Source organism: Carassius gibelio, chromosome A18 (assembly GCF_023724105.1).
Source record: "Carassius gibelio isolate Cgi1373 ecotype wild population from Czech Republic chromosome A18, carGib1.2-hapl.c, whole genome shotgun sequence".
Classification (NCBI taxonomy): domain Eukaryota; kingdom Metazoa; phylum Chordata; class Actinopteri; order Cypriniformes; family Cyprinidae; genus Carassius; species Carassius gibelio.
The window spans coordinates 3665271-3692098 of NC_068388.1; the positions used below are offsets into that span (position 1 = coordinate 3665271).

The following is a 26828-nucleotide window of genomic DNA, read 5'->3' on the forward strand; positions in this document are numbered from 1 at the left end:
CCTTTATTTTACTGAATATCGTATCCAGTTTCCTTTTCTATACAAAATTCAACCAATACATCGATATTACATATTAAGCATAAATGCACTTCTTTCAGTAGTGCTTCAAACTTTCCATGAACCCTACTGATTGACAGAAATAAATGTTTTATATATGTATATATTAATAATAGGCTATTCAATGCATGCATAATTATATGATTATAACAACATCGCGGTCCCTTCTCTACTGCATAGGCTACTCATCATATGACTATTCTATATTTCTGTGAATATGTTTCCGCATATCATTTAGCTTCTCATTTCACGGCAACTTTGTTTTATACTCGTCTTTATTGTTTATGTGCAAATAAAAAATTGTCCTATAGTCTTATTCCACCACTTCCCTCCTCTCTCTCTCTCTCTCTCTCTCTCTCTCTCTCTCTCGTTTTCTTCCATCCTGGAATCTTATTGATCCAGGAGGAGCTAATTATCTCTTCCCCTCGTGACTGTGTAATCAGCACATGCGCAGTGTGTTAATTCCAGCCATTTTTTTACACGAAAGTAATTAGCAGGAATAAAGACCGGACTGATTTTTTTTTTTCACTCTCTCCTCCTTCCTCGAGCCGAAGCCAGGGCGCGTCTGCCGTCTGCAGAACCAGAAACGAACCCTTTTAAATGCTTTAAGAACAGTCAAATACCTCGTTTAACTTCAGCAGCATGATGAGTGAACGCATGCATCTGTGCCAATGGGATCTATAAACGTGTTTACTGGAATACAAAGCGACGCGTCCAAATGTAAGTTTGTATCCGATGACTGTTCTTCTCCGTTACAGTCGAAACTCTACTCATTTTACGCATTTATTTACGCAGCAAGTATAAACGCTAACACTAATCAACTGCATAATTGTGCATGTTTCTGCTTTAGTTTTTTACTAATTACTGTTATGACATGTTTATGACATTTTCGCGAATGTAGAGTGCGTCCTGTTCACTTTTTTTGCATGTCTTTCGCGAGTTCAGTTTGAAGTTAGAAAAGCTCTTCTGGTGTTCTCCTACCTGCTTTCTCCAAGAGTTGTCGCCCTCTTGTTAGTTGCTTGAGAAAAGACCGAAAAGCGTGAAGTAGCGTCCTTTTGTGTGCGTGCGCTTTTGCTTTTACGAGTGCTGTTGTTGTTGTTGTGCATGTCAGCACTGATGCATCAGGCATATTTCAGCGAATGCATCAGTATTGTCCACATCTTCCGTGCACTGATATGATACAGAGTATCCGAAGCCTCTGTGCGTCCTGCGCGTCGCGACGCACTTGAGCGCGTGCAATAGCGTATATTATTTATAGAGAGAAGCGGAGTCAGGGTGTAACTTTTTGGTTTTGCATCTGAAATGAAGCGTAGACGGTGGAAGAGGAAGAATTAAGGTGGTCCTGGTGTCCTGGGCATGTTTGGTCAAGCCTGCTTGCATTTATTCCTTAACTGTATGTGTGTGAATGTGAGTGCGTTTGTGTGTGACCGTGTGTGGGTGTGTTGTCCCCAGAAGTTAGGTAAATATAATAAAACCTAAAAGTGACTCACAAAGAAAGAGTATATTTTATTACATTCTAAAACGCAAGAATAAATTCAAAATTTATTTGAATAAAAAGTTTATGTGTGTCTCTGTGTGTTTACAACAATCCTATACTTTGGAGGAAAAAAAATCTATAAATTATCAATGATAAAATGATTCATAAATAAAGTTTCAATTAGTTGGAATGTAGTAATTGTAATTATTTTTAAATTGATCAAATCAATGCAAATCTGTAGTATGACCTCATTTAGATAAACATGTTTTGTGTGTGTGTGTGTGTGTGTGTGTGTGTGCTTGTGTGTGACCAACTGTGTTTGGGTATTGTTTTTTTGTCCTTTTGTGAATCTGTCACACTGTGACAAATAGTTTCTTTTTTATTCATTATACAATAGTTTTTGGATTAATAGTTGAATAGTTTGCTTTTGAGCAGCTGGGCAAGCACAAATTTCAAGCTTGATTTAGAAAAACAAAAACCTTTTTTGAGAGTACCCTAATTAGTCATTTAGCTCCCTTAATTTCAGAATATTCGCTTTTAGAAATTAAATAAAAACTAAATATTTCTAGGTTTAAAATCAATGCTTGGCCTGAATTGGAGTGCTTAAACCGGAGAAACCAGTTCTACTGCGAGAAAATAAACCCTGCGCTTGAGGAGCAGATACAAATGAAGCAAGCACAGACTCTTTCTTCTGAGAATGCACACAAACACAAGGAGATGGTGTGGGGCGAAAGAGGATTGGCTCACAGGTCAGAGTTCACGGAGTTAGGGAACCGGGTGAAAGGAAGAAGATGGGATGAAAGGGCACAGCGAGAGAAGAGAAAAGTGAACTCCGCAGGGTAGCGGTGTCTAAATGATAGTGCTGAGCCAATGAGAGGGTTTAAAGGAAATTGTTCACCATAGGGTTTCGTAGAAGCATTTCTTTTACTGCGTTAACCATATTTAGTGGATGCATTGTAAAAATCTGAATAAACATGATAAATGTTTATTTATATCATTCATAGCCAAATCAGAAACATATAAGAGTCACACGTTTTAGGGTGTGTTGGTTATGTTATGTTATGTTTATTTGATGTGTTAGTGTAGTCTCTAACCTTGCAGGACAGGGTAAAGATTGTGCAGATGTTGTGTTTGCAAATAAGGTGTCATGAAATCTGAATAATGAATTGTGAGTGTTCGTTTGTGAGTCTGTGAGCACATACTGCCTTCAGGGTTTGACTTTTTCTGTTTATCATAATAGCTGGGGTGGTGGAGAAGTGAGGCACATCGAAAGATCAGTCACTAAGGCCTCTCGTGCAAACACACACACACACACACACACTCACACACACAGCTAGAGAACAATGCAAGGGGGCCCAGCCTGTCAGTTCAAATTCTGCTCTCGATCCACGCCTTAAACAGACTGTGTTTGTGTGTGTGTGTGTGTGTGTGTGTGTGTGGGAGAAACGAGGGTGATCAGTGATTCTGCCTCACCTCCGCGTTACTGTCAACTCTCACCAGAATTCACTGCAAATATTGAACTATATTACACTGTCTGCTTTAGTCCAGGCAGAAGGAGGTCGGCGCTGTTTGCCGTTGCTGCTGAATATATAGATTAAAGGAATAGTTTATAAAAGGCGCATAAACCACAGTCATGCAAAGGTCAATGGAATTGTTGAACTCCTTTTCTCATAAATGGACTGGAAATGGAGACAGACAGTGAGACATTTTGCAGTGTTTTCAAATAGTGCTGAAATATATTTCTCTAGGGGTTCTGCGTATGATAAGCATTTTTCTTACATTTCTATAAAACAGGTTTTATTGAAGGACTGAGGAAAACTGCTCAGCATGACTATTTGGTGTCTTTACAAATGTCCTTCAATACTATTGTGTTGTCATTTTTTTACAGTTTGTATTTTCAGTAGTAATATTAATATTAAGTGTAATTGTAAAGTTAAGCAGTGACTTATAAAATATATAAATTATTTAAAAAAAATTATATATTTGTATTATAGACAGATAGTTATGTATTTTTATGTATATATTGTATCAATGTTTTTTTTTTTTTTTTTTTGCTTACAGTTTCAACATGAAACCAAAATTAGCACTATTCATGCATGTGCATCTGGATTGTTAGACAGTAGTCACATGGCTATTCAATTATTGTTTTAGCAAAAAAGCTAATTCGGTCTGGTTTTGCAATCCAATTAATTAATAAAATAATGTTATTTATCATCTACCTATTTGTCCTCCAACACAATGGAATCTCTTGTCCGTTTGTGATGTTGCATAAATCATTTGTTAATACCACTGATTAAAAATACTTTTTAATTTTTTTTTCCAGCTAGTCCATTGCATTTTTGTTTTGCTGGTTATTAAGCTCTACAGGATTTTGGATTATGATCTAGCATTTAAAAGGAGTTAATCTTGCACAAATATTTTCTTTTTTTTTTCATTTCACAGTGCATATACTCAGGTAATGAATGCGGGATATATACATGAATAATCCTAACAGATAAAAGCTTTAGTTCCCAGTGCCACTTTCCATGAGATGTGTATAGCAAGTGCTGCAATTTGACTGGAGAAGAGCAGTGTGCTCAAGCATTTCCCATGCGTTGTCAGAGGCATAAGATCAAGTCAAATGAATAAGAACTCCTTCAGTGTAGCATTGATTTCATAATCCCGCCGGGTCTTGCTGCAGTTTAGATCAATACGTTTACATCACGCTCAGACTTTCACACTAGAAACTGAAGCGTGTGTGACTTACTGTAAGCATACTTAACAGAATGCATTAGTGTGCATGTGTGAAACACTGGCCTGCGTTCCTGTCTGTCGGTAATTTATATACTCAAATGCAACTATTAATACATGCCTAAATTTTAAGGAGACCACTATCACAACACTGTAACGGCCCTGCCATAACATCAGCATTACCTTTTGACCTTTGACCCTGAATTTTTGTCTGTGACTTCCTTTTTGCTTGTCAATCAGGAAGAGCATCAGCATTTTACTTCCTGTTAGCATATTTTGTTCTTTGCTGGCTGACTAATGTAGAAACATTTTAAGGCCTCAGTTTTCTAAATCATATAAGTAATACATTTTCCCCACCACTCTCGCAATCTTTCATCCACTCTTTCTTTTTTTTCTCTTTCTCTCCTTCTTTTGAAGTTTTGCTCCTGAATAGGCTAGTGTCTCTAATGGAAATGGGGCATTAAATCAAAGATCAAAGACAAGCACACAGCAGAGAGGACAGCTGTCTAAATACAGTGGGAGAAAATGTGTATGTGTTTGCATGACTGCAAGAGAGAAGGGGAGAGGGTGTGGGGTTAGCAGGTTCAAGATTGCTTTGATTTCATACTTTCATTTTACAGTTCAACTCGTGTAACAGTTTTCATTCTTGTGAGTTCATGCATGTGCTTAAAAAGATCAAAAATAAAACTAACGTTTCAAAAGGTGGCTTTTTTTAACGATGTCTCAGGTGCTCTGTAATCTAAATACTTGCTGTGTCATAATGTAAAAAGCATGTTTCATAATTGTTATTTGTATTTGTGCAATAGTATTTTTGCTGTGATACTGAGGTAACATTAGATTATCATTAAAATGGAAGCCGAGACCTTGAATCAGCAAACTGCACTGTGAATGTGAAATCACTCTCTCCAACAAAACAGCAGGGCTTCCCACACCATGTTGTCTTTTTTTTTTTTTTTTTGTCAGGTTAAACTATTTATTTAAAATATAAGAGCTATTTAATTTATATGAAGTTTGCAACCTTTCATGCAATCAGTAAACAAAGTAAACATCAAATTGAAAGAACAGAAAAATACACTTAAATGAGTAACTGTGTTGTTACAGCTTTCTTTAGGGGTCAGTTAGTTTGGTTATTGATTAGTTTATTTCTCTGAATATACATATTATATACATTCAATGATTACTTATTTCTCAAGACACACACACACACACACACACACACACACACATATATCTCACCATCATATATCTTTGATCTCACCATCATCCAGTCTGTCTGGAATAACATATTAACATAAAGAAACAGAACAAACTGAGACGGAGTCAGTCAAGAAGAATTGTGGCAGTGTCTCCAAGAAACCTACAAAGCTACAGTACTGTGCAGTAAGTTTTAGGCACATTGTGTAAAAATGCTGTAAAGGAAGGAAGTCGTCAAAAATGATGCCATAAATAGATATTATTAATGAACTTCTATTTACTTAACTAAATTAAATAAACATTTGTTATGGCCACACTATGTGTTAAAAAAGCTTTTGTCCTAGGTGCACTTGCACATTGTTCTTCAGGTAGCTTTACAAGTAGGTTTCTTAAAGTGTCTGGGAGACATTGCCACAGTTCTTCTGGATTGAGTCTGTCTCAGTTTGTTCTGTTTCTTCATGTTATTCCAGACAGACTGGATGATGATGAGATCAGATCTCTGTGTGGAGCATTGGCTGTTGTATATAATTTTTATTTTTATTTTTTGGTGCACCTATCAGGGTTAGCTGGTACTGTTGGTGTCAGGGTTCATATTAGGATTAGTTCGGTTTTGTGTAATTCTCTGCCGACATCTTGGTCTTAATCTACACACAAAGAGTAATTGGTTTAAGATGTGTCTTGATTCCAGCTGTGTGTCCCCTATCAGGTATCCCATATAGATGGATAATTAACCTAGCAGCTAATGAGATACATCACTAATTACACCACACACACATGCACACACAGAACATATAAGATTGGATATTCAGGTATCTGTACAGGAAGTCTAGTCTGTGTCAGCATGGCAGTGTGTTTGTGAAAATGTATCTCCAGCACTCTGTAAATATTTGTATGCATTTAAATGAGTGGACTTCTATGTTCATTTTTGAAAAGGTTGCTTTTGGCCTTTTAAGCCTATAGTTTTAGGTCCTGTTTGAGCCTAAATCAGTGAACACATCCTTTAGCCTGGTGTGCTGGCATCCTGCTCTTACTTCCAGTAAGATGCTTAGCATTCACGCTATTGATTTTCCCATTAGCACTTTAGCCCCCTCCAGTAGAGAGGATCAGAGAGAGCTCAATATAACAGCTTGAATCTGAGTTCAAGAATCCGCACTCTTTAACCTAGAAACAGCAATTAGCCCACCAAATGCAATTCATAAACCCTACACTATCCTCAGACACCCTCTGTGCATATGCTTGTTGTTTTAACACTATTTAGGTGAGTTAACTGTAGATAAATCCAGTATAACTATAAGCACATTTTAATTATTTAGCTATAGCCTAAGGTGTAACTACAAGGAAGGCCTAAGAAGCAACATCATATGTTTGCATTTGTAAAATGTACCAGCAGCACAAACTTAAAAATAAAAGATTAAAATGCCTATCCAAATGTGAACCTGTTTCTAATTAGCATTCATTTAAATTGCAATTATTTTAGACACCTTATGTAAGTTGAACGCTGTTGTGAAAGGCTGCTTTAATATAAATGTAATTTTATTAATAAGATTCGGGAGGAGCGCGTCAGATACTTAGCCTAATCAACACAGGTGGACCATAATCAAGTAATCAATCCCATAGTATAAATATCGCTGACTTACCTCTATCCATTGACGGTTTATCAGCATCCCTCCTCCACCCCATCTCCTCACTTACAGTTCACTTTATAAATAGACGGGGAAGGGGGGGGTACTCTAGGTTCGGGCCATTCCCGAGCTCGGAGCCCTTCCCCGGACAGCACGCCAAATTCGCATACCATACCTCAGCTAATTATATGTAAGTGTGAACAAGTGAATTCAATTTAATTCACTTCAGCTGCTGTACTGATCAAGTCCTGTAGGGGCATGTCTCTGGAGAAACCTGGGACTAGAGTCAATAGGGAACTTATTCCGGGGCACTGTCATGGGGCAATCCCCCGTAGACACGGCCCTGTGTTCTGCTCAGTTGCCTAAAGGGAAATATAATGCAGATGGAGAAGCCGAGACAGACAGAGACATTTAATTGAGCAGATCTTGGTGATTCCAGGAATTGTTTCATGTAATATTCAGCTCTCGATAATACAGCTTGGCAAATAGCTATTGATCACAATCTAGAACTCTTTCTGTTTTTCTTCACCCTTCCAGGGTTGCTTCTCTCTGAATAGTGACACTAAAGTTTGTTATGCTGGTCAAATTTAATATACATATGTAATTTTGTAAAATTCTAAAAAGTTTCAGTATTCAAGTGATTTGGATTCTAAATTTGACCCCTTTATTCTCTATTTCTCTCTAGGCCAGGGTGGGATGAATTTGCTCAGTAGCTCAGAGAATGGAGTGTTGTGACTCTGTCTCCAACAATGGAGCGTCTGGCCCCCACACACAACAGCCTCCTGGGCTCTGCAGACCACTGGCCCCCAGTCCACTCCTGATGGCCAGAGATCAAGCCATTCATCGGAGCACAGTGAATCTGTCCAAGCAGGGTGGACTAGTGGGGCAGGCTGAGGAGGAGAGACTTGCTGGGAGGCATGAAGAAAGAGTTAGGGAAAAACAGGTTAATGAATGTTCAACTAGAGAGATGTTAAAAGAAGCAGCTGAGAAGGCAGTGGAGAAGGCTGATGAAGAGGAAGAATGTGATGATTTGGAGAGGCCTATTGGAGAGATCCTATACCAGCCTGATGGGTCTGTCTATGTGATGGAGAGTAGACTTACTAGTGGTAAGCCCTCCTCCTCATTAGGCGATCCATCCTCCATTAGAGCCTGTTACATTTCCTCATCTGAAAAACCCACTCCACAGATTTTTCATGTCTTCCAATTGCATAACCTTGACGATGGTGAGAGTCTAGCTCTGGTGACCCGCCAATCCAAAGATAGTGCTCCTGACGTGGCAGGATCATCAGAGACAGAAGTGACATGGTCCGGTCTAACCAAACACATCCTGATGTGCTTTCTGTGTCGGCTGTCCTTTGGCCGTACACACTCATTTAGGGCTCATGCTTCTCAGCAACACAATATCACCTTCAGTGATGAAGAACAACATCTGCTCTCATTTAAACACACCTCTGCCATCTTAAAGCCTGCCGGCCCAGGCAATCGGCCACTCCTCTGTTTCCTAAAACAAAAAAGGAATTGTGAGTCTGAGGTACCATTTAACCTGGAATCTCTGACTTCTGGGAACAGCACAGAGGAAACGGCAAGACTGAAAGAAAATGAAGAGGCTCTGACCTCTAAACCTGGACTCCCTCTCCTGCCCTCTTCACCCAGAACCTCCCCTGCTACCTCAGTACCAAGCCCTGCCAAAGACCCTTCAACCCTGGGAAGAGAGGGCACACAAAGGGGCAAGGAGGATGAGATAAGAAAGAATGGAGGAAGTAGTGAGGTAAGAGAAAGGAGATTGTGTTTAGAGGTAGGCAGCACTGTAGATAATGGTGCTCAAAGTATTAGCAGCAGTAGTGGACAAGAGCACATTACTGAAGCTGCTCTGTCAAACCAAAGCATTTCCAAACCTACAAACTCTGTAACAACAGCAACCAGCTTTATGAACAACACCAAAACCCTTACAGACTCTGAGTCAGAGTGTGGAACAAGCTTTAACTGCCACGACCCTGCACCTGCTTTCCTTGTTGTGGTAAACCCATCCACGGTCTCTTCTACAGAACAACTTGCCCACCAAGAGAGTGCCACAGCAACAGAACCAAATGATCATTTAGATAAAAGTAGCGCCATAGCAATGGAATCTGCCACCAGGTTGTCTGAAGATAACAAACATGTCACTCATTGTGACCTGCCCAATAATCATAGCCATTCCACGTCGCCTACTCTCAGTCCCACCTTAACCCAGACTGGTCAGCCTACTCTTGAAGAAGGGCACCAAGACACGGCCTCTAGAGGAAGGTTGGTGATGGCTGGTGATGGAGGCTTCGTTGCAGCTGGAGACGATGTCCAAGGATCATCTTTCAATTCTGGCATTCAAGCCACTCTGGTACACACCAGAAATTCCTGCAAGACATTGAAATGTCCGAAATGCAACTGGCACTACAAGTATCAGCAAACTCTTGAGGCCCATATGAAGGAGAAGCACCCAGAGTCAGAGTCTGAACAGTGCCCATACTGCAGCAGTGGGCAAAGCCACCCACGCCTAGCAAGAGGTGAAACATATTCTTGCGGATACAAGCCCTTCCGCTGCCAAGTCTGCCAATATTCCACCACCACCAAAGGCAACTTGAGCATCCATATGCAATCGGACAAACACCTCAACAACATGCAGAGCCTGCAGATGCAGTCACATACGCACAGCCCAGCATCCCAGCCCAACCCTTTAACCCATTCACATTCTACTCTCACTCAACCCACCCAAGCCAACTCACCCTCTCCATCTAAGCTCCGAGGTCATGCATCGTGGCGGTGCGAAGTCTGTGACTATGAAACCAATGTGGCACGGAACCTCAGAATCCACATGACCAGTGAAAAGCACACACACAATGTGCTTCTACTGCAGCAGAACCTGGCACACATGCAACATCAACGTAAGCACAATACCACTGAACTTTACCGTGTCTGCCAACCTCAGACTAAACTGCTCTGCAATGAAATCTCCTCACAGAAACTCTTTGAATGCATTCTATGTGGCTGCTTTTCTTGTGACACTCTAGAGGAGCTAAGTCAACACCTGACCATGCAGCGATCATTACCCAATTCCTACTGGAGGAGCACAACCGGAGACACCCATCATTGTCGCCTTTGCCATTATGCCACACCTTTGCGGGCTAACTTCCAACTGCATTGCCAGACAGACAAACACTTACAGCGCTACCAGCTAGCTGCACACCTTCGAGAAGCCAATGGTCAACATGGAAACAGCGAGGAGGAGGAGGAGGAAGAAGAGTGGCGCCTTAGGTGTGTTGCTGCTGGAAGTCAGGTGCAGCTCAGGTGCAATGCTTGTGACTACGAGGCGAGTAGTTTGGAGAAACTGAAGCTACACACCATGAACTCCAGACACGAGTCAAGCCTGAGACTATATAAGGTAAATCTCACAATTCAAAACCAGAATCCCAGTGTACAAAAAGTTTGGGGACTTTTCCCAAACAAAAAGATTTTCCTGTCAGTAAAACAAAAAGCCCAAGAATCCCTGAGTGACTCAATTCTTCCAAAGGCCAGCATGGCCTCTTTGGTAATTGAGATAGATTGTATGTTATTTTTTCCCTCCTGCTAATGTAGTCCATTAACTCAGCACATCTCTAATCAGTTTAGAGTTCTGTAAAACAAGTGGACTGGTGTTTCTCACCGTGGTTGTGTGTATGTGCTTTCGTGATTAGCGTGTGCATGTGATGTTTCACTGGGTTCATTTTCTTTTTATCTGTCTGCTCTGCTTTCACCAGACCTCAGACAGAAGGAGAGTTTTAATGTTTATTTGAACAAAGCATGTTAAGTAACAGCTACATAGGGTTGTTTTGATCCTGAATTGATCTGTATTGTGCTGTCCACATTAGAGGAAGCCACATATGGATAATTTATGACTATATGGTCAATATATGGCTTCTGCTAAAGTACTTGAGTATGTTATTTACTGGTGTTGAAATGTGAGCTCGATGAAGTAGAAGAGTGTTTTATTAATTGATTTAACTTCTCTCCTTATTTCCTTCCTTTCCTTTCACTCTCACACATGCATGTATTATTAATGTTTATCTTCGCTTTCTCTCAGTATTTGCAGCAACTGGATGGAGAGGAGTCTGAAGATGTCTGGCTGCACTGTGTGCTGTGTGATTTCTCCACTCAAAACAGCCTTTCTTTAGTGCAGCACTCCCATTCATTGAGCCACCAGAGAGGGGAGGGGCTGCTCAGACTACAGCGAATCAAGAAGGGTCTGCAGGATGGGGAGGAGCTTGGTGCCATCTTCACAATCCGAAAAAGCTCAGCTCAAGAAAATGGTATGAGACACACATGCACGGTGTGAATTGTAAATAACTTTGGATATGGAAAACTGTGTTACCTTCAAGGGTTTTGCAAAGCACCAGAAACTCTCTTCAAACCAGTTAGTTTAAAGTCACATTTCAGGTGAGGAAAATAAGCAGAATCCAACACAATCATAAGCAGAACACCGGCTTTTGATGCTAGATTCATGTTAGGGAGAAAGTCCGGGATAATTCCTTAAAAACCAAATCAAAGACTTAACTGCCCCTTGTGTGTTGTGCTTTTGACTCTCAAGGCTCTGAAACACACAACAGAACACCAGAGGGGGAGGGGCTGACAGACAAGCCGAAAAATAGAAAGAGGGCAGATATTTACACTGGTGTAATTTAGAAAACCCGGATGGTGGAGGCAGTTAACATTTAATTCTAACACAGAATAAGCTCAGCTAATAAGTTGAACAAAATCCTGTCCTTGGCACCCAGCCTGTTTGTATGTGTATATGTACATATGCATTTGTGTGCAAGATAGAGAGAAAGAGTCAGTGTTGTGCTTTTTGTATAGAATGGTAGGAAATTGATTTTCTTAATTGACTTGCCAATAATCACATTTGTAACACCTTCACTGGCCAGAAAGAGGCTAAACTAGAGGGTTAGCCAGTCAATGCAGCCAATAAAGGTGCAACCCGCTAACAAGGCATGAGTTAATTAACATTCTCCAATTAACATTTTAAAGGAAAGGCACAGAAAAAGCCTGATATATATTCTTAAAAACATTGTTAATAGAAATGTAGAAATCTTAAACATTGTGGAAAAAATCATGAACCATGAAATACAGTATATTAGTATTATATTAGCAATGAATAGAAATGGTGATACGCATAGTACAAGAAAATGTTAACAGCCAGTGTGTCATGTATAATCAATGCTAAAGTCAGTGAGTGAGAGTTGAGTAGCTGTTTCAGTATGAATTTGAACCTGTAGGAATATTGGATCAGTGCTGCGTATGACGTGCTGGAGTTCCACAGCTGAATAGCTGGTTTTTGATCTCTTTAGGAACACCAGGGCATTGCCTAATTTATAATCAATACTGGATCAATGCTGCTGAGCATTTGTATATTGATCCCTGGGACGAGAAGGAAGTGCTGATGAAGTGTGTGTTGAGTGTGCACCTGGAGTGTGTTAGCATGTGTGGGTGCATCTGATCACTTCATTACAGGCCAAAATGACCTCACCACACTGAGCCACGGCCATCTGTTTTGTCCAAGATGTACATACAGAAAGAAGTGCACACAGAAGCATCATGGCCATTCAGAACGAACACATAACCAACCACCTTTAGGTCTTGAAGTGGATTTTGAAAGCGGTTTCAAAATGAAAATATTTGTGCCTTAATTACTCTGATTTATTGCAGGTAAAAAAAAAACATTTTGTCTAAAACAGCCGTTCATCTGTTAAATTAGTTAAATTCAGATGCACTATTTTGTAGCAAATTGAATGTGACCGTAATAATAATTTCCTTCATTGCTATGTATATTTAGTTGCCGTTGTTCATTGATGTATTTGTTAAATTTTTTTTTTACATTTCCATTACTAAGCTTCTTTGTTGTGATTTTCCCTGTTAGAGATGCTCAACAATAGACTAATATTTTTGGTCCGGTTCAAAGCAGTGTGTGTGACTTTGAGAAAATGACTGAGAGAGAGGGCTCAATGGGGCGGTCGTAACTAGAGCAGATTTGACAGTTTCAGGTTATGTGTTCTGTGTTTATGGGTGTGTTGGTTTGATAGGAAATCAATAGCGTGTCTGTCAGGATAATTGGTGTTCAGATGGCCTTTCTCGCTCGCTCTCTCACCCTCCATCATAATCACCTTCTCAAAGAACCACCAGAAGATACCTCAGCCTGCCTTTGATTGGTCTGTTATGACAACCCTCATACATTTTTTTGTTTCCACTGCCCCCCCACCCCTTCCCAAAATCCACCCAAATCAACTCTGTTCTTATTTTCCCTTCCCCCATGTAGCAGAACAATCACTCTGCTAAGAAAGCAGAAAGCAAGAGAGAAGAGGATGAGGAGAGGGAGGGAGGGAGGGCATTGAATGGGGTATCTGGTTTAGTGTGTCCCGAGGCTGTGTGTTTTGTACCTATGGAGCTCGACTGAAGCTTTTAGACGCTGCAAAAGAACAACAGAGCGTCAATGCGCATTTCCAACTCTTTGGATTCTTTTTGATTGTAGATTCATCGGCAAGATTAAAAAACAACAAGCCGAAACTGAAGGCTGTTGTCAAAATAATGCCAGTAAATGTCATCCCACATTTTAGATATACAGTCAGTTCAGTTTTTAGAAAAAAAAAGCCTTTTTTGGTAAGAAAGCTACAACTAGCACAACAGCCTCAACTGGGCACAATGCAAAGACCTATTTTATAAAGATAATTTTTTTAAGCCTCTCATTGCAGCATTGTTCGCCAATTAGTGCTTTGAAATGGACTCTTTGTGTGTGACCCTCCTGACCTCTGCTGCATTATCTTCCTCCTGTGACTTTTAAAATCCCAACCAGTTAAATGAAGCTCTCCTGATGCTGGTGCCTAACTCTTCCTCATTGATTTTCTTTTCTAATATCTGTCTTTGTATGTTTTGCTGTAGAGGATCAATAATTGTAACTTTTGTGGTGTGCATTATTACTGTATTGTGTCAGTCTGTTTTTGTGTTAATGTGTCTGAGCAGGTTGGTTGGGTCTCTCCAAGCTAAGCTAGTGGTGACTGACCCCTATAGGTTTGGATTTGATCCTGCATTCAACCTTGTTTTACAATAGCACATGGAGTACTATTGTATTTAATGTGCTATTGTAAAACAAAAAAACTTTTAAACATAAGACTTTATGCAGTGACCAGTTACATAGTACACCAGATCGTGAATTTGTCAAATGTGATGCACTCTCTGAATTTGTATTTCTTTATTTTTTTGCTTTTAAGGAGATCAGAATGAAATGGACTCGCCCACGGAGGCTAAACTTAACCAGGAAAACCGAAATATGAATGGAGACAGAACGGAGAAAAAATCAGGTCCTTAAAATCTCTTGCCCAACCTTGCAGTGTTGCAGTTTTTCAATACCCAGATATTTCATTAGATGTATTGTTTATCTTGTTAATTGTTATCTTTTTGTTTAAAATCCAACACAGTAACTTAATATTATTAGACAAATATTTTTATTTGCATTGTTTTCCCTGCTGTCCATGATACCAATTGGGAACCACTGTTTTACAATAAGCTTACTGTTTTTAATAATGTGCAACAATGTGCACCCCTTATAAATGATCTCTGTTGGTTGCTTCTACTCCTAGAAGGATTCATTCAAATGGAGGTGGAGCAAAATGAGTCGTCTTGCAGTCCTCAGCATCCGTCATCTGGATCTGACGAGTCAGCTGAGCCCTCTCCCTGCAAATGGCCACGAATACAGGAAGAGGTCTGCTGCAACATGCTCTGCACTCATTTTTATTAAATGTACCATGATACTGCCATGTTATTTATCTTTATAAGTTCTTTAAAACCACTCACGCTACATACCATATTATTATTTATATAAGAAAAACAACCTAATTACTTCATTTAATACCACTGCATCTCTGATGCATCACTATACAATTGTGCACAGGAAAAAAACAAAGCCTAATATTATTTAAAAGAATAGTATACTGCAAAAACAGTATGTTATTATTGTACAAAAAAACCTTAGTTCTGAAGATTTTTTGTTTTTCTGTCATTCAGATGCGGCAGTGTCCATTCTGTCAGTTCCATCATACTGATATTGAGCGTCTTAGGAGTCATGTGATGAACCAGCATGCAGTTCAGCCAGTGGTCCGCTGTCCATTGTGCCAAGACACACTGCACAGTATTGCCCTCTTGCGTACCCACCTCACACATCTGCACAGTGTCACTGCTGACTGCACTCAGAAGCTCATCAACACGGTGAGAAAAAAAGAAACAGTATGCATGTATTATGTAGATTTAGATTTTTTTTGCACATATGTATAGTTTGTGATTTTGCAAAGAAATAAAGCAACCAGGGATTTTAAACAAAACCAAGGTCAGTTCCAGCCACAATCATCACTGCAAAAAAGTTACGTAGTAAGAACAAATAAAATCCCCTGAACAAAATAACTTCCTTAATATATAAAGGGGGCAGGACAAATAATCATTATTTGATTATTTGATAACTATTTTTAGTAAATATTGCATAGTGTTTTATTTAAATTGTGCTATTTTGTGTAGGCCATATCTTATTTGCTATGACTATAAGCCATGCAGTTTTCTAGATGTTAAAAAAAAAACATAAGTTGACCTCTATTTGTATGTATGGTGTAAAAAATGTATGCAAGAAAATGTTCAGCACATTGTGAATGTGCATGTGCGAAGGTGTGTTTAGGCCCTCAGTGACTCCAGCACGAGCAAACGTAGACAAGTAACGACATTGAGTTGGGGGAAGGGAGAGGTAGCTACCTCAGATCCAATGAATATTCAAATTAGTTTTTTTATCTGCAGAATATAAATTGATACTAATGCACACAGCGCTTGTTTGAGCTCCAAGCAGACATGCCTCACTGTCTCTGAAAGGTTAGACATTTTTTGCCAGTTCAGTCAGCTAGCGCTGAGTGCTTTTTTGTAAAAGGCTTTTCTGTCTGTCTTTCCATTCATGTGTTCTCCCCTCTCCCATCTTTCTTGGTCTTCCTTGCCCTCTGTTCTGCCATCTCTCTTGATTTCTCTCTTCGGTACTTTGCGTTCCTCACCCCCCTTTCCCCAGCTGAACTGAAGTACAGTAATGAAAATAATTGTGCTTCATTAGTTCTGAGCCAGTGCTAGGTGATTTTCGTTATGAACTGTGCCTGGTAATTATGTTCTAAATTAAATGTGACCTTGAAGAGGACTTGTGTGCTTTCCTCATGTGCCTTTAATATAGCACTTTGCTGAAATGGTGGGTTTTGTGTTGGAAATAGCAGCCATTTTGTTTGGTTGCTCTCCCTCCCTCTCCCTCCTTAAAGTTGCATTGATTTACACATTTTAAAGATGAGTGGATACAGAAAAAGAGGGAGTTAAATAAAGTGCCATTTTTGATATCCAAAGTTAGCTAATCGTGTTGTCATAGACCAAAGAGGGCTTCCATTCATACTTAACCTTTGAACTTTGGTTCATGACTGCATTTCCATTTTGCCATCTGGAGTTAAGGGTCTATTCTCTGGCATGATGCATCGTTAATGCACACATGTAGCAGGAACACAGCATAATGACCAATCATTTTCAGAGATAACGATCAAATGACTTAATAATGAGATTAATTAATCCACAAAATGGATTTAACAAACCTATTATAATTTCTTTTTTCCCTTGTGATCAGGTGATTGCTTCAGATGTGCTACCAGAGAAGATGTTTTTACCGATGCACAAGCCGATAAATGTTAATGAAACAAAGAGACTGGATGGTTAGTATAAATCTCTCTATTTGTTTGTTTTTATTTTTAATCTTGGTTGAGCATGGTTCTTTATTTGTAATAATTTTAAATAAGCTTGACAGTTTTTTAGGTTTTTAAAAATGAATTTTGCTTTATGATATATTTCACAACCTTTTTTTATTTTTCTTTAGAAAATACAGCCAATGCTGAACCTGAGATAGGTACAACACCTCACTTGGAGGCATCTAAAATCTATAAACAACCATCAGAAGATGCAGAATCCACAAAGGAGAACAATGCTGCTTTTCCTTGTTGGCAGAAAGGCTGTAACAAAGTCTTTACATCCTCAAGTGCACTCCAGACACACTTCAACCAGCTTCATGGCCAGAAATCTCCAACAGCAATGTCTGATCACCACATTTACAAGTACCGGTGCAATCAATGTAGCCTAGCATTCAAAACCCCTGAAAAGTTGCAGATGCATTCTCGGTATCATACTATAAGAGCTGCGACCATGTGCTGCCTCTGTCAACGCAGTTTTCGTACAATGCAGGCCCTCCGGAAACACCTTGAGACAAGCCACCTGGACCTAAGTGAAACCCAGATACAGCAGCTTTACGGTGTTTTAATGATGAAGGGTGAGACCCTGATCTGCGTAGACCAAACTTTTGATGAAGAGGAGGGATTACCAGAAGAACATGGGATGAAAGATGATGAAGAATGTGATTTGGAGGAAAAACTAAGTCCTACAGAAAATGATTCAAGTTTGGTTAAAGATAATGTTGAATGTGACCCCAAACAGCCTGTTTTTCCTCTCAGAAAAGGTCCGAATATCACATTGGAGAAATTTTTGGATCCATCAAGGCCTTTTAAATGTACGGTTTGCAAGGAATCTTTCACCCAGAAGAATATTCTCTTGGTTCACTACAACTCTGTGTCACACTTACACAAACTTAAACGATCTCTGCAGGACACGTCAACTGGCTTGCAAGAACCAGTTAACAATGCAGACCAAAAACCATTTAAATGTAGTATTTGCCATGTAGCATATAGTCAGAGTTCAACCTTAGAGATACATATGCGTTCTGTCTTGCACCAGACCAAAGCTCGTGCATCCAAACTTGATTCATCTGCTTCTAGTTCTGAATCTGTTGGCCCTACCCCAGGCAAGGCATTGTCCAACACTCCTGCAACCATGAACAATGCTTGTCTAAGCCACCAAAAAAACAATCAACTCAAAGGCATACCTGCAAACCCAGACACCAGTCATCCTTCAACATCTGAATTGAGAAACAAGTTGATAAACATGCTTGATTCAGCTACCAAGCAACAACAGATTCAGTCATTACAACAACAGCAGTTAGCCCAGGCTCAAGTCCATCTCCAGCAAGAGCTCCAAAAAAAGGCTGCTCTTATTCAGTCCCATTTATTCAATCCTGCACTTTTACACCCGTTTCCTATGGCAACAGAAGCTCTTCTTCCAGTACAGCAGCAACAGCAATTGCTTCTTCCTTTTCTTATTCCAGGAGGAGAGTTTCGCATGAATCCAGAGGTAAACCTTAAAGGTTCTGGGCTAAATGCAACCAAAATAAAGCCTAATGTTAATGAGGATATTGCGGAGTCATCCAAAAAAGATGTCCCAAAATATGGTTCTAAACGGAAACAAGATGAAGATAAAATGGATGAACAGAAACTTAATGATCTACCATTTGAGAAGGATGTAGATGGGCAAAACAGTAATGAAGAATCAAAGGAATTTGAGAATGTAGGCACCGGTGAAAAAACACAATGTTCTAAAACTCAAGAAAATGAAGACCTACACAAAGAGATGTCAACCAATGGGGAGGGTTTTGGTGAGTTTCTTCCACCCAGAATAGCCCATGATGCATCCGGGAATGCTTCAAAGGCACTGCTTGAAAACATTGGTTTTGAATTAGTCATGCAATACAATGAAGATAAGCAAAGATATCAGAAAAATCTTACTGAGCCAATACCAAATGGCAGGGATTTGTCGGACACTGAAGATGTGGGTCATTCAGAAGATATGGAGAAGTTAGAGTGTGAGTCTTGTGGGAAGCTTTTTTCAAATGCACTGATATTAAAGAGCCATAAAGAGCAGATTCATCATTCCATATTCCCTATCAAGTCATTGGAGAAATTTGCTAAAGACTACAGGGAGCAATACGACAAAATCTTCCCATTGAGACTTGCAACTTCAGATGCTTCTCCTGTCTCATCCCCTTCTCCTACCCCTCTTGTGATTCCTAATTCTTCAGTGCAGCAGCCACAGCCACAACAGCCTGTACAACCCATTATTCCTGCCTCTACACTCAGTACTACTCCTGCTACTGTCTCCATTCCTCAAGTTAAGTCTCCATTAGCTCAAATTCCCCTACCCATGGAACTACCACTCTTCCCCCCACTCCTTATGCCTCCCATACCTTTGCAAGGTTTAACCCCTCAGGTCCCTGTCCATCTGCCCCCAGTGGAGGCTGGATTGACTCCTGATTTGTTGCAGTTTTATCAACAGCAGTTAAATCCAGCCATGTTCCAACAAAGTAAAAGACCTCGAACCAGAATCACAGATGACCAGCTTAGAATTTTGCGTCTGTATTTTGATATCAACAATTCTCCAAATGAGGACCAAATCCATGAGATGGCCAACAAATCTGATTTGCCACATAAGGTCATAAAGCACTGGTTTCGGAACACTCTATTCAAAGAACGCCAACGCAACAAGGATTCTCCCTATAACTTTAGTAACCCTCCTGTCACAACACTGGAAGATGTAAAAGTGGATTCTAGACCACCCTCTCCTGAACCACCAAGACAAGAGATTTATGGGAGTAAGAGGTCCTCAAGGACCAGGTTTACTGACTACCAGCTAAGAGTATTGCAGGATTTTTTTGATGCCAATGCATACCCCAAAGATGATGAGTTTGAACAACTGTCCAACCTGCTTAACCTCTCTACCCGCGTGATTGTGGTGTGGTTTCAAAATGCTAGACAGAAAGCTCGGAAGAATTATGAGAACCAAGGAGAAGGAGAGAAGGATAGTGAACGTCGAGACCTATCTAATGACCGCTACTTTCGTACTTCCAACAACAATTTCCAGTGTAAGAAATGCAACGTAGTTTTTCAGTGCATTTTTGATCTTATTAATCACCAAAAAGAGCAGTGTTACAAAGATGATGAGGAGGAAATGCAGAATGATCTGAATGAAACTGAAGTGGATTTTAAGACTGAGTGTCATAGTCCAGTATCTGGACCCTCTTGCTTTACACAAGCAGCTTCTTGCTCAAGCCCCAGTTCATCTGTGTCTAGTACTAATGTGAAGTTCACTGATTCTGAGCATATGGACACATGTCTCACTGAAGAGCTTAAACAAACAAATGAAGCATCCTCTGACCCTAAACAGACTGTTAGTATCAGCTCTGAGCTTGAGGAATTAGAGAAAAGAATGCAGCAGCCAAAGCCTCACTGTGAAGAGAACCAAAATGTAAGCAAAGAGATTCCCTCTCACCCACCTCCTAAACAACAACAGATTTCCTGCACATCTGAAACAAGCCCAGCTCCGTCAAAGAGCTCCCAAACTATAATTAGTAATTTGGATACTCCTTCAACTGAGCAAAAACAGCAAAAGAAACCAGCCCAGGATATGAGCCCTTACCACTGCATTCAATGCAAATTGAGCTTCCCCTCATTTGAACATTGGCAAGAGCACCAGCAAATGCACTTCCTTGCCCAAAGTTACTTTCCCACCCCACAGTTCCTAGACCATCCTGTAGACATGCCTCTTATGCTGTTTGATCCTGCTAATCCTCTGCTTGCAAGGCATCTGCTTTCAGGAACAATTTCCCAGATAGTGGCAAATCAACCCACAGTGACCACCATTCCCGATTCAACCATAAACTCTCTGAAGAGGAAACTTGAAGAGAAAGCAGGATCAAGTTCTTTCGAAAATGACTGGGAAAATAATGGGGAGGAACCCCAGCGAGACAAACGTATGAGGACCACTATAACACCTGAGCAGCTGGAGGTATTATATCAGAAATATCTTTTGGACTCCAATCCAACACGCAAGATGCTTGACCATATCTCCAATGAGGTTGGTCTTAAGAAACGCGTGGTTCAAGTGTGGTTCCAGAACACCCGAGCTCGAGAGAGGAAAGGCCAATTTCGGGCACTGGGTCCATCTCAAATCCATCGTCGCTGCCCATTCTGTCGAGCTCTTTTTAAAGCACAGACTGCTCTTGCTGCCCATATACGTTCACGTCACTGGCATGAAGCTAAGAATGCAGGCTGTAGTATGGCAATTCCTAATATGACTCAAGATCAGGAAGGTTCTCAAATCAAATCTGAACTCTTTGATTTTGCCAATTATTCTCAGTTTTTGAACTCCACTGATGACTCTCCAGTGTGCAAAAGCATGGACCGGTCTTCACATCAGCTGCGTCTGAGCCCAAAACCTTTTATAGGTGATGGTATGGAAGATTTTGAGATGCCTTCTATGTCAGTTTATCAAAATTTTGAACAAAGCAAGCTGAATAACTGCGACACTAACACAAGCCATGACCATACAACTGGTGAAGGACATGACTCACTAGAGGCTACACATGGCAGTATTGACCACATGTCTCCCAGCACTGATAGAGAGGCTTCTTCTGAAAGTGATGAAAAGATGTCTTCTGGATTGGTTAGCCCTTCAATTAGCTTTAATGCTAAAGATTTTGATAATGATTTAGTCTTGGATTACAGTGAAAATTCTAGCCTGGCTGATCCAGCTTCACCAAGCCCTGGTAGCTCCAACAGTCAGAGCTGTGATAGTGACAGACACAGTCAAAAGCGCAACCGCACTCAGATGACCAACCTGCAGGTGAAAGTGCTCAAAGCCTGCTTTAGTGACTATAAAACCCCTACAATGCTTGAATGTAAAGCCTTGGGCAATGACATTGGACTTGCCAAGAGGGTTGTTCAGGTGTGGTTTCAGAATGCTCGTGCCAAGGAGAAAAAGGCCAAGCTTAGCCTTGCAAAGCAATTTGGCACAGAGAGTACTTCTATTGATAGACCTAAGACAGAGTGTACGCTTTGCTCTGTTAAATACAGCAGCTGCTTGTCTATACGTGACCACGTATTCTCCCAGCAACATCTTACTAAAGTTAAGGAGGCCCTTGGTGGCCAGATGGAGAGAGACAAGGAATATTTAGGATCAATATCTACTCATCAGCTGATGGCACAACAAGAGGCCAAGGATCATCTAAAAAATACAAGTTATAGTCTGGGAATTGTCCAACCACAAAATATGCTGAGCTCAGTAGGCCTTAACCAAACTGCCCTTCATTGTCTGAGCCAGTCTTCAATGTATTCAAGTCTGCAGACGCAGACCACTGCAAGCATGCCAGGTGGTAGCAGCACAATGACTGAAGATTTTCCTTCCATAAAAACAGGTATGTGGCTAACCTACACTTTTTTTTATTATTAACAATTCACTTACCAAAATTCAGATCTTTAGTAATCCTTACTTCTTTTATGCATTCATTTTTATAGAAGGTTCCAGGGACCGTCCTGTACATGACCTGACTTGCAAGCCAACCACAACACCCTCTTCTGCCATATCAGCTATGGATGATAAAGATGTAGTTAGCACAACCAACTCTGTCTTGACCCCAAAGACCACAGAACAAGAATTCCAGTTTCCCAAAGAAAATGACACTGAGAGTAGCAGAATTCCCACAAACAAGCTTGACAGTACTCCATTGGGTAATTCTAATCGTGCAAATTCTTCTCGCAAAAATAAAGAAAAGTCAGACTCTTCCAGACCAACAGTATCTACTCCAAATAATGGAAGAGAGTGTGGCATGGATCCAACTCAGCTACAAGCTCTTCATGCAGCAATGAAAACTAACCACACTGCTCTGCTCCCTAGTCCCCTCCTGCCCTGTCTGATGCCTGGCTTCCCTCCACTTTTTTCTCCCCATATTCCAACACCTATGCCTGGAGGCCTCCTGCAGCCCATGTTTGGCATGGATAGCATGTTCCCATATGGTCCAGCCTTGCCACAGGCTCTGATGGGGCTGTCCCCGGGCTCCATTCTCCAGCAATATCAACAAAATCTGCAGGGTGCACTGATGCAACAAAGACTGCAGCTGCAACAGACACATTTAGTGCAGCTACCAGAGAAACCAAAACCTAGCCAAATCTCTGCTCGTCTCAATGCAGACGACACTGTTTCATCCAAACATGACAAGAAGCAAGGCCCGACCAATAGCACAGATTCCCCCTTTATAAACGCTGTCAACACTAAGCAGCCAGAAGTGGACAATAACTTTCTTCTAAGCCACTGTATTGTCTCCAAAACAGAATGTAGAACAGAAGGCAATGATGGTCATCTTTATGACTGTCTCGCCTGTGAGGTGTCTCTTCATGGGAATGCAGAGCTCATCAAACATCTGGAGTACCCTCAGCATATACAAAGAGTTACAGAGAGACTGAATGCCAAAGAGCATGCTTCTCCTCAATTACCTCATATCAGTCCCTCATCTACCTCTCAGTCAAACCCATCCAGTGAACAGAGATCTTCTACAACTGCCCAGTCTTCTTTAGGGACTCCTTCTGCAACCTCCATCCCTAACCCAACCAATTCTGACCAGCCCAATAGACATCTCCAAAGCTCACCGGCTTCTCCTTCACATCATGTTCTTTCGCCTTCAAATGTTACCTCAAGCCTGACAAGCCCTGCAAAGACTTGTCACGTAAAACCAATTGACTTGGTTTTGCACTTGGATGGGCGTTGCGACAGCAACGAGTCAGAGGAGGGACAAGACTCATTATAATATATTAGAGCAAGAGGTTTGATGCCTTCTATAACCATTGTTTTTATGGCTTGGACACAGCCTGCATCAAAGACTCCCAAAAAAAAAAAAAAAAAAAAACAGGAGGAAAGTTACACAAAATGTCTCCACTGTAGATTACACTTGGGGAAAGCTATGACCCAGAGTTAGTTTGCCAGACTGTTTTAAAAGGACTGAATCCTGTATGATCCAACTTGCATTAACAGAGCTTGTAACCAAAAACAAGTGTCAGTAGAATGTTTTTTTTTTCCATTTTAATATGCTGGTTTTTAACTAAAACTTGAGTATATGTAAAGTGTTTGGAAACTAAAGGGTGCACAGCTAAAGACTGGTGAAGAACCTAAGATGGTTTCATGATTACCTAACTAACCAAAAGTCTGTTTATAATGCGTACGTTATAACAGACATAAAACATACATAAAACGCCCACACTATTTTTGCCCTGTCAAGTGTTAAGATATTTTATTATTGGCTTAATGAAGTTATGTAATGTATCTTGATGTTGTCTTCTCTCAGGTCAACAGCTCTCAATTTTGTTCTGTTACAAGACATACCAATAGAAAATATATGAAGCCCAAAAGAAATGTGTAATTTATGAAAATGTCTAATTCTGTTTTGTTTTCAAAGTCCTGAAATTGCAACTAAGCTAGTAGACATTCTTTTTTCTTCTTCTTCTTTTTTTTTCTTTCTTGGACATGTACTTGTCCAGACACAAAGTGTATTGCAGACTGTTGTAAATTGTGGAAAAATATAATTTAGCCTTTTTTTTTTTTTTTTTTGAAAAATGAAAAAAAAAAATGTTAATGGTAGATACATGTATGAACATTTTGGTGTTGCGTAGATTGTTGGATTCAAATTACTTAATTGTATGGTAGGTTAAAACAAATTACTTGCATATTTAACTTTTGTATTGTCCCAGTCTAAGACACTTGAGGCTGTTAGGCATGCTTATGTTAAAACATAGCATTTACCCTCTAATGCTGTTGAAAATTGTCACTGTACAACCAACTTCCTCTCCTGCACTGAGCCAGGTTGAAAGACCCTATCTGTGTATGAATTAGATCAATGCACATCTATAAGATATTATCTATTTTTGTTGTCTTCTAAGCAGAACATTTCGATTGTGCACTTATTTTTTTTCTTCTGCTTTTGCCTTGAATACTTTCACATTTAAGGCAGTAGCTTTTTTGTTTTATTTCACCTTCACTACATGGTATTGTATTCCTTAACATTTCTGCACTTGCCATGACTAACAATAATTACAGTGATGATATTATGAAACAATAATAACTTACAGTATTGCTTTAATGGAAAATCCAAAGATAAAGTAGTCTTACCATTGGTGCATACAAAGGATGTAAAAAAAACTTTATACTTTAGAATATATTACTGTTTTTAACGAATGTTAATTTTCAGATGATGGAGCCAGCTACGAGAAACTGTTTTAGCTAATTTATTAGAACATTTCTGACCTCATTTATGAAACAACCAGAGAACCAAAAATAAAAACAAAACAAAACAGAAAGCTTACTCTGAGGATGTGGGACAGCACTGTTGTGCAGCCATTGAGGTTTGTATTATAGAGGTGGAGATTACACAGTTTGCTTTTCTGTGTCTGGCCTTTCTCTTTGTCTGGTTATCTCTTTAGATTTTGTTTCTTATCTTCTCGTTTTTTTCTACTAAATGTACTGGGTCTAATTGTTGAGGAAATAGAGTGTGCTGCTAATGTAGGTTTGTACTAAGATGCATGCTTGATTTTGCTTTTCGCTGAAGCTTTAATGACAACCATCAGTAACAACACACACTCTCCTTGTTCCACTGCAGTTGTGTCCACACATGACTGTAAAGACTGTGACTCTCAATGAACTACATTATGTTCTCCTCTTAGCCAACCAATGTTGAAAACCAATGATGTTATATTTATACAAAGTTTGCATTCTAAATATCACATTTGTCATTTCAGTTGATTTTGTTTTGTTTTCTTCATTGTATTCTACTTCTAAGGGGACTGTGTCGTATGCTCTCACTCCTGAGTCTGGACATGCTGTGAGAGACTGTTAACTCTGTGTTCTCTTAGAAATGTTATTACTGTAGCGATCGCCAAATAATGTATGTTCATGATGCACTTGTGTTTATTCATGTGACTCACTGGGCTAATGTCTCCTGTCCTCTTATATACAAGCGTTAAAAGTGAATAAAATCCTTTAAAAAATCTGCCATGTCTCTATGGTCCTCAGAACACCCAGGTAATCTCTGTCTTTTTAAAAGACTTTTATGACTCCCCTTTCTGACAGATTGAAGGCTGCAAGTAACACATTTTCACTGAAATTTGCACACCAAATTTGTAGTGATCGAAGTTCCGTGATTTGATCATGTGTCTTTCTGCTATATCCTTAATCTGAATGCATGGACCCTACTCAGATGAGGCAGTGTAAAGGAGACGGGCAATCAGCCAAAGCACTAGAAATCAATGGAGGTTAAACGAGACAAAATCAATGCAGCTGAAGTTCAAGTTCATGTGTATTAGCAAACGATGGTGTTTATAACAGTGTTGACTTGTGCTAAATATATATATTGCACAAGGTTATTAAGAAGAGGAAAAATATTTTTGGTTTATATGCGAGTTATGCCCGAGTATGATCTACTCTGCAAATAGGGGGAAGGGAAGTTCATGTAAATTTTAGGATCCAATGTTATCAATGTTGGTATACCTGTATGTAATGTTAATCAACATTTTTGAACAATTTTATTTTAATTCTCACAAATAGAAGGTATATTTAAGAGATAACGTAGAGTCAGCTGGTCATTATTACAATAAACACCAAAAGGGTGATCAGGATCGTGTTCTTTCACCAAAAAGAGGTTTATTTTGCCATAATGACCAGGTGACTGTATGTTAAACCATTACCTGGCAAATACATTCAAATAAATTCACATACAATGTTGATTTGATTGAAACTTATCTATCAGCTTACTTAGAGAGACTAGGTGTCCTGGCTAAGATTTATAGTGTTTCCATGAACAATCTTTATTTAGAAATGTTTGACTCACCAGTTGCCACTGACCAATCAGAATCAAGTATTAGTCAGGATGGGTAAGAAACAACATTTCTACCTCTAGTTAATACAATAATATTGTGTATAGTTATCCCATTGTTTAA

General features: G+C 39.8%; 1 protein-coding gene across 1 annotated transcript; it reads left to right on the forward strand.

Annotated features, from left to right (window-relative positions):
* Nucleotides 1-610: 610 nt before the first annotated feature.
* LOC127934209 (zinc finger homeobox protein 3) lies at nt 611-25882 on the forward strand. Its single transcript, XM_052531438.1, has 9 exons — nt 611-777; nt 7766-10492; nt 11171-11396; nt 14346-14435; nt 14715-14836; nt 15139-15339; nt 16763-16847; nt 17009-22264; nt 22365-25882. Exons 2-9 carry the CDS (start codon nt 7802-7804, stop codon nt 23648-23650), a joined length of 9957 nt encoding a protein of 3318 aa, XP_052387398.1. The 5' UTR covers nt 611-777; nt 7766-7801; the 3' UTR covers nt 23651-25882.
* The last annotated feature ends 946 nt before the right edge of the window (nt 25883-26828 follow it).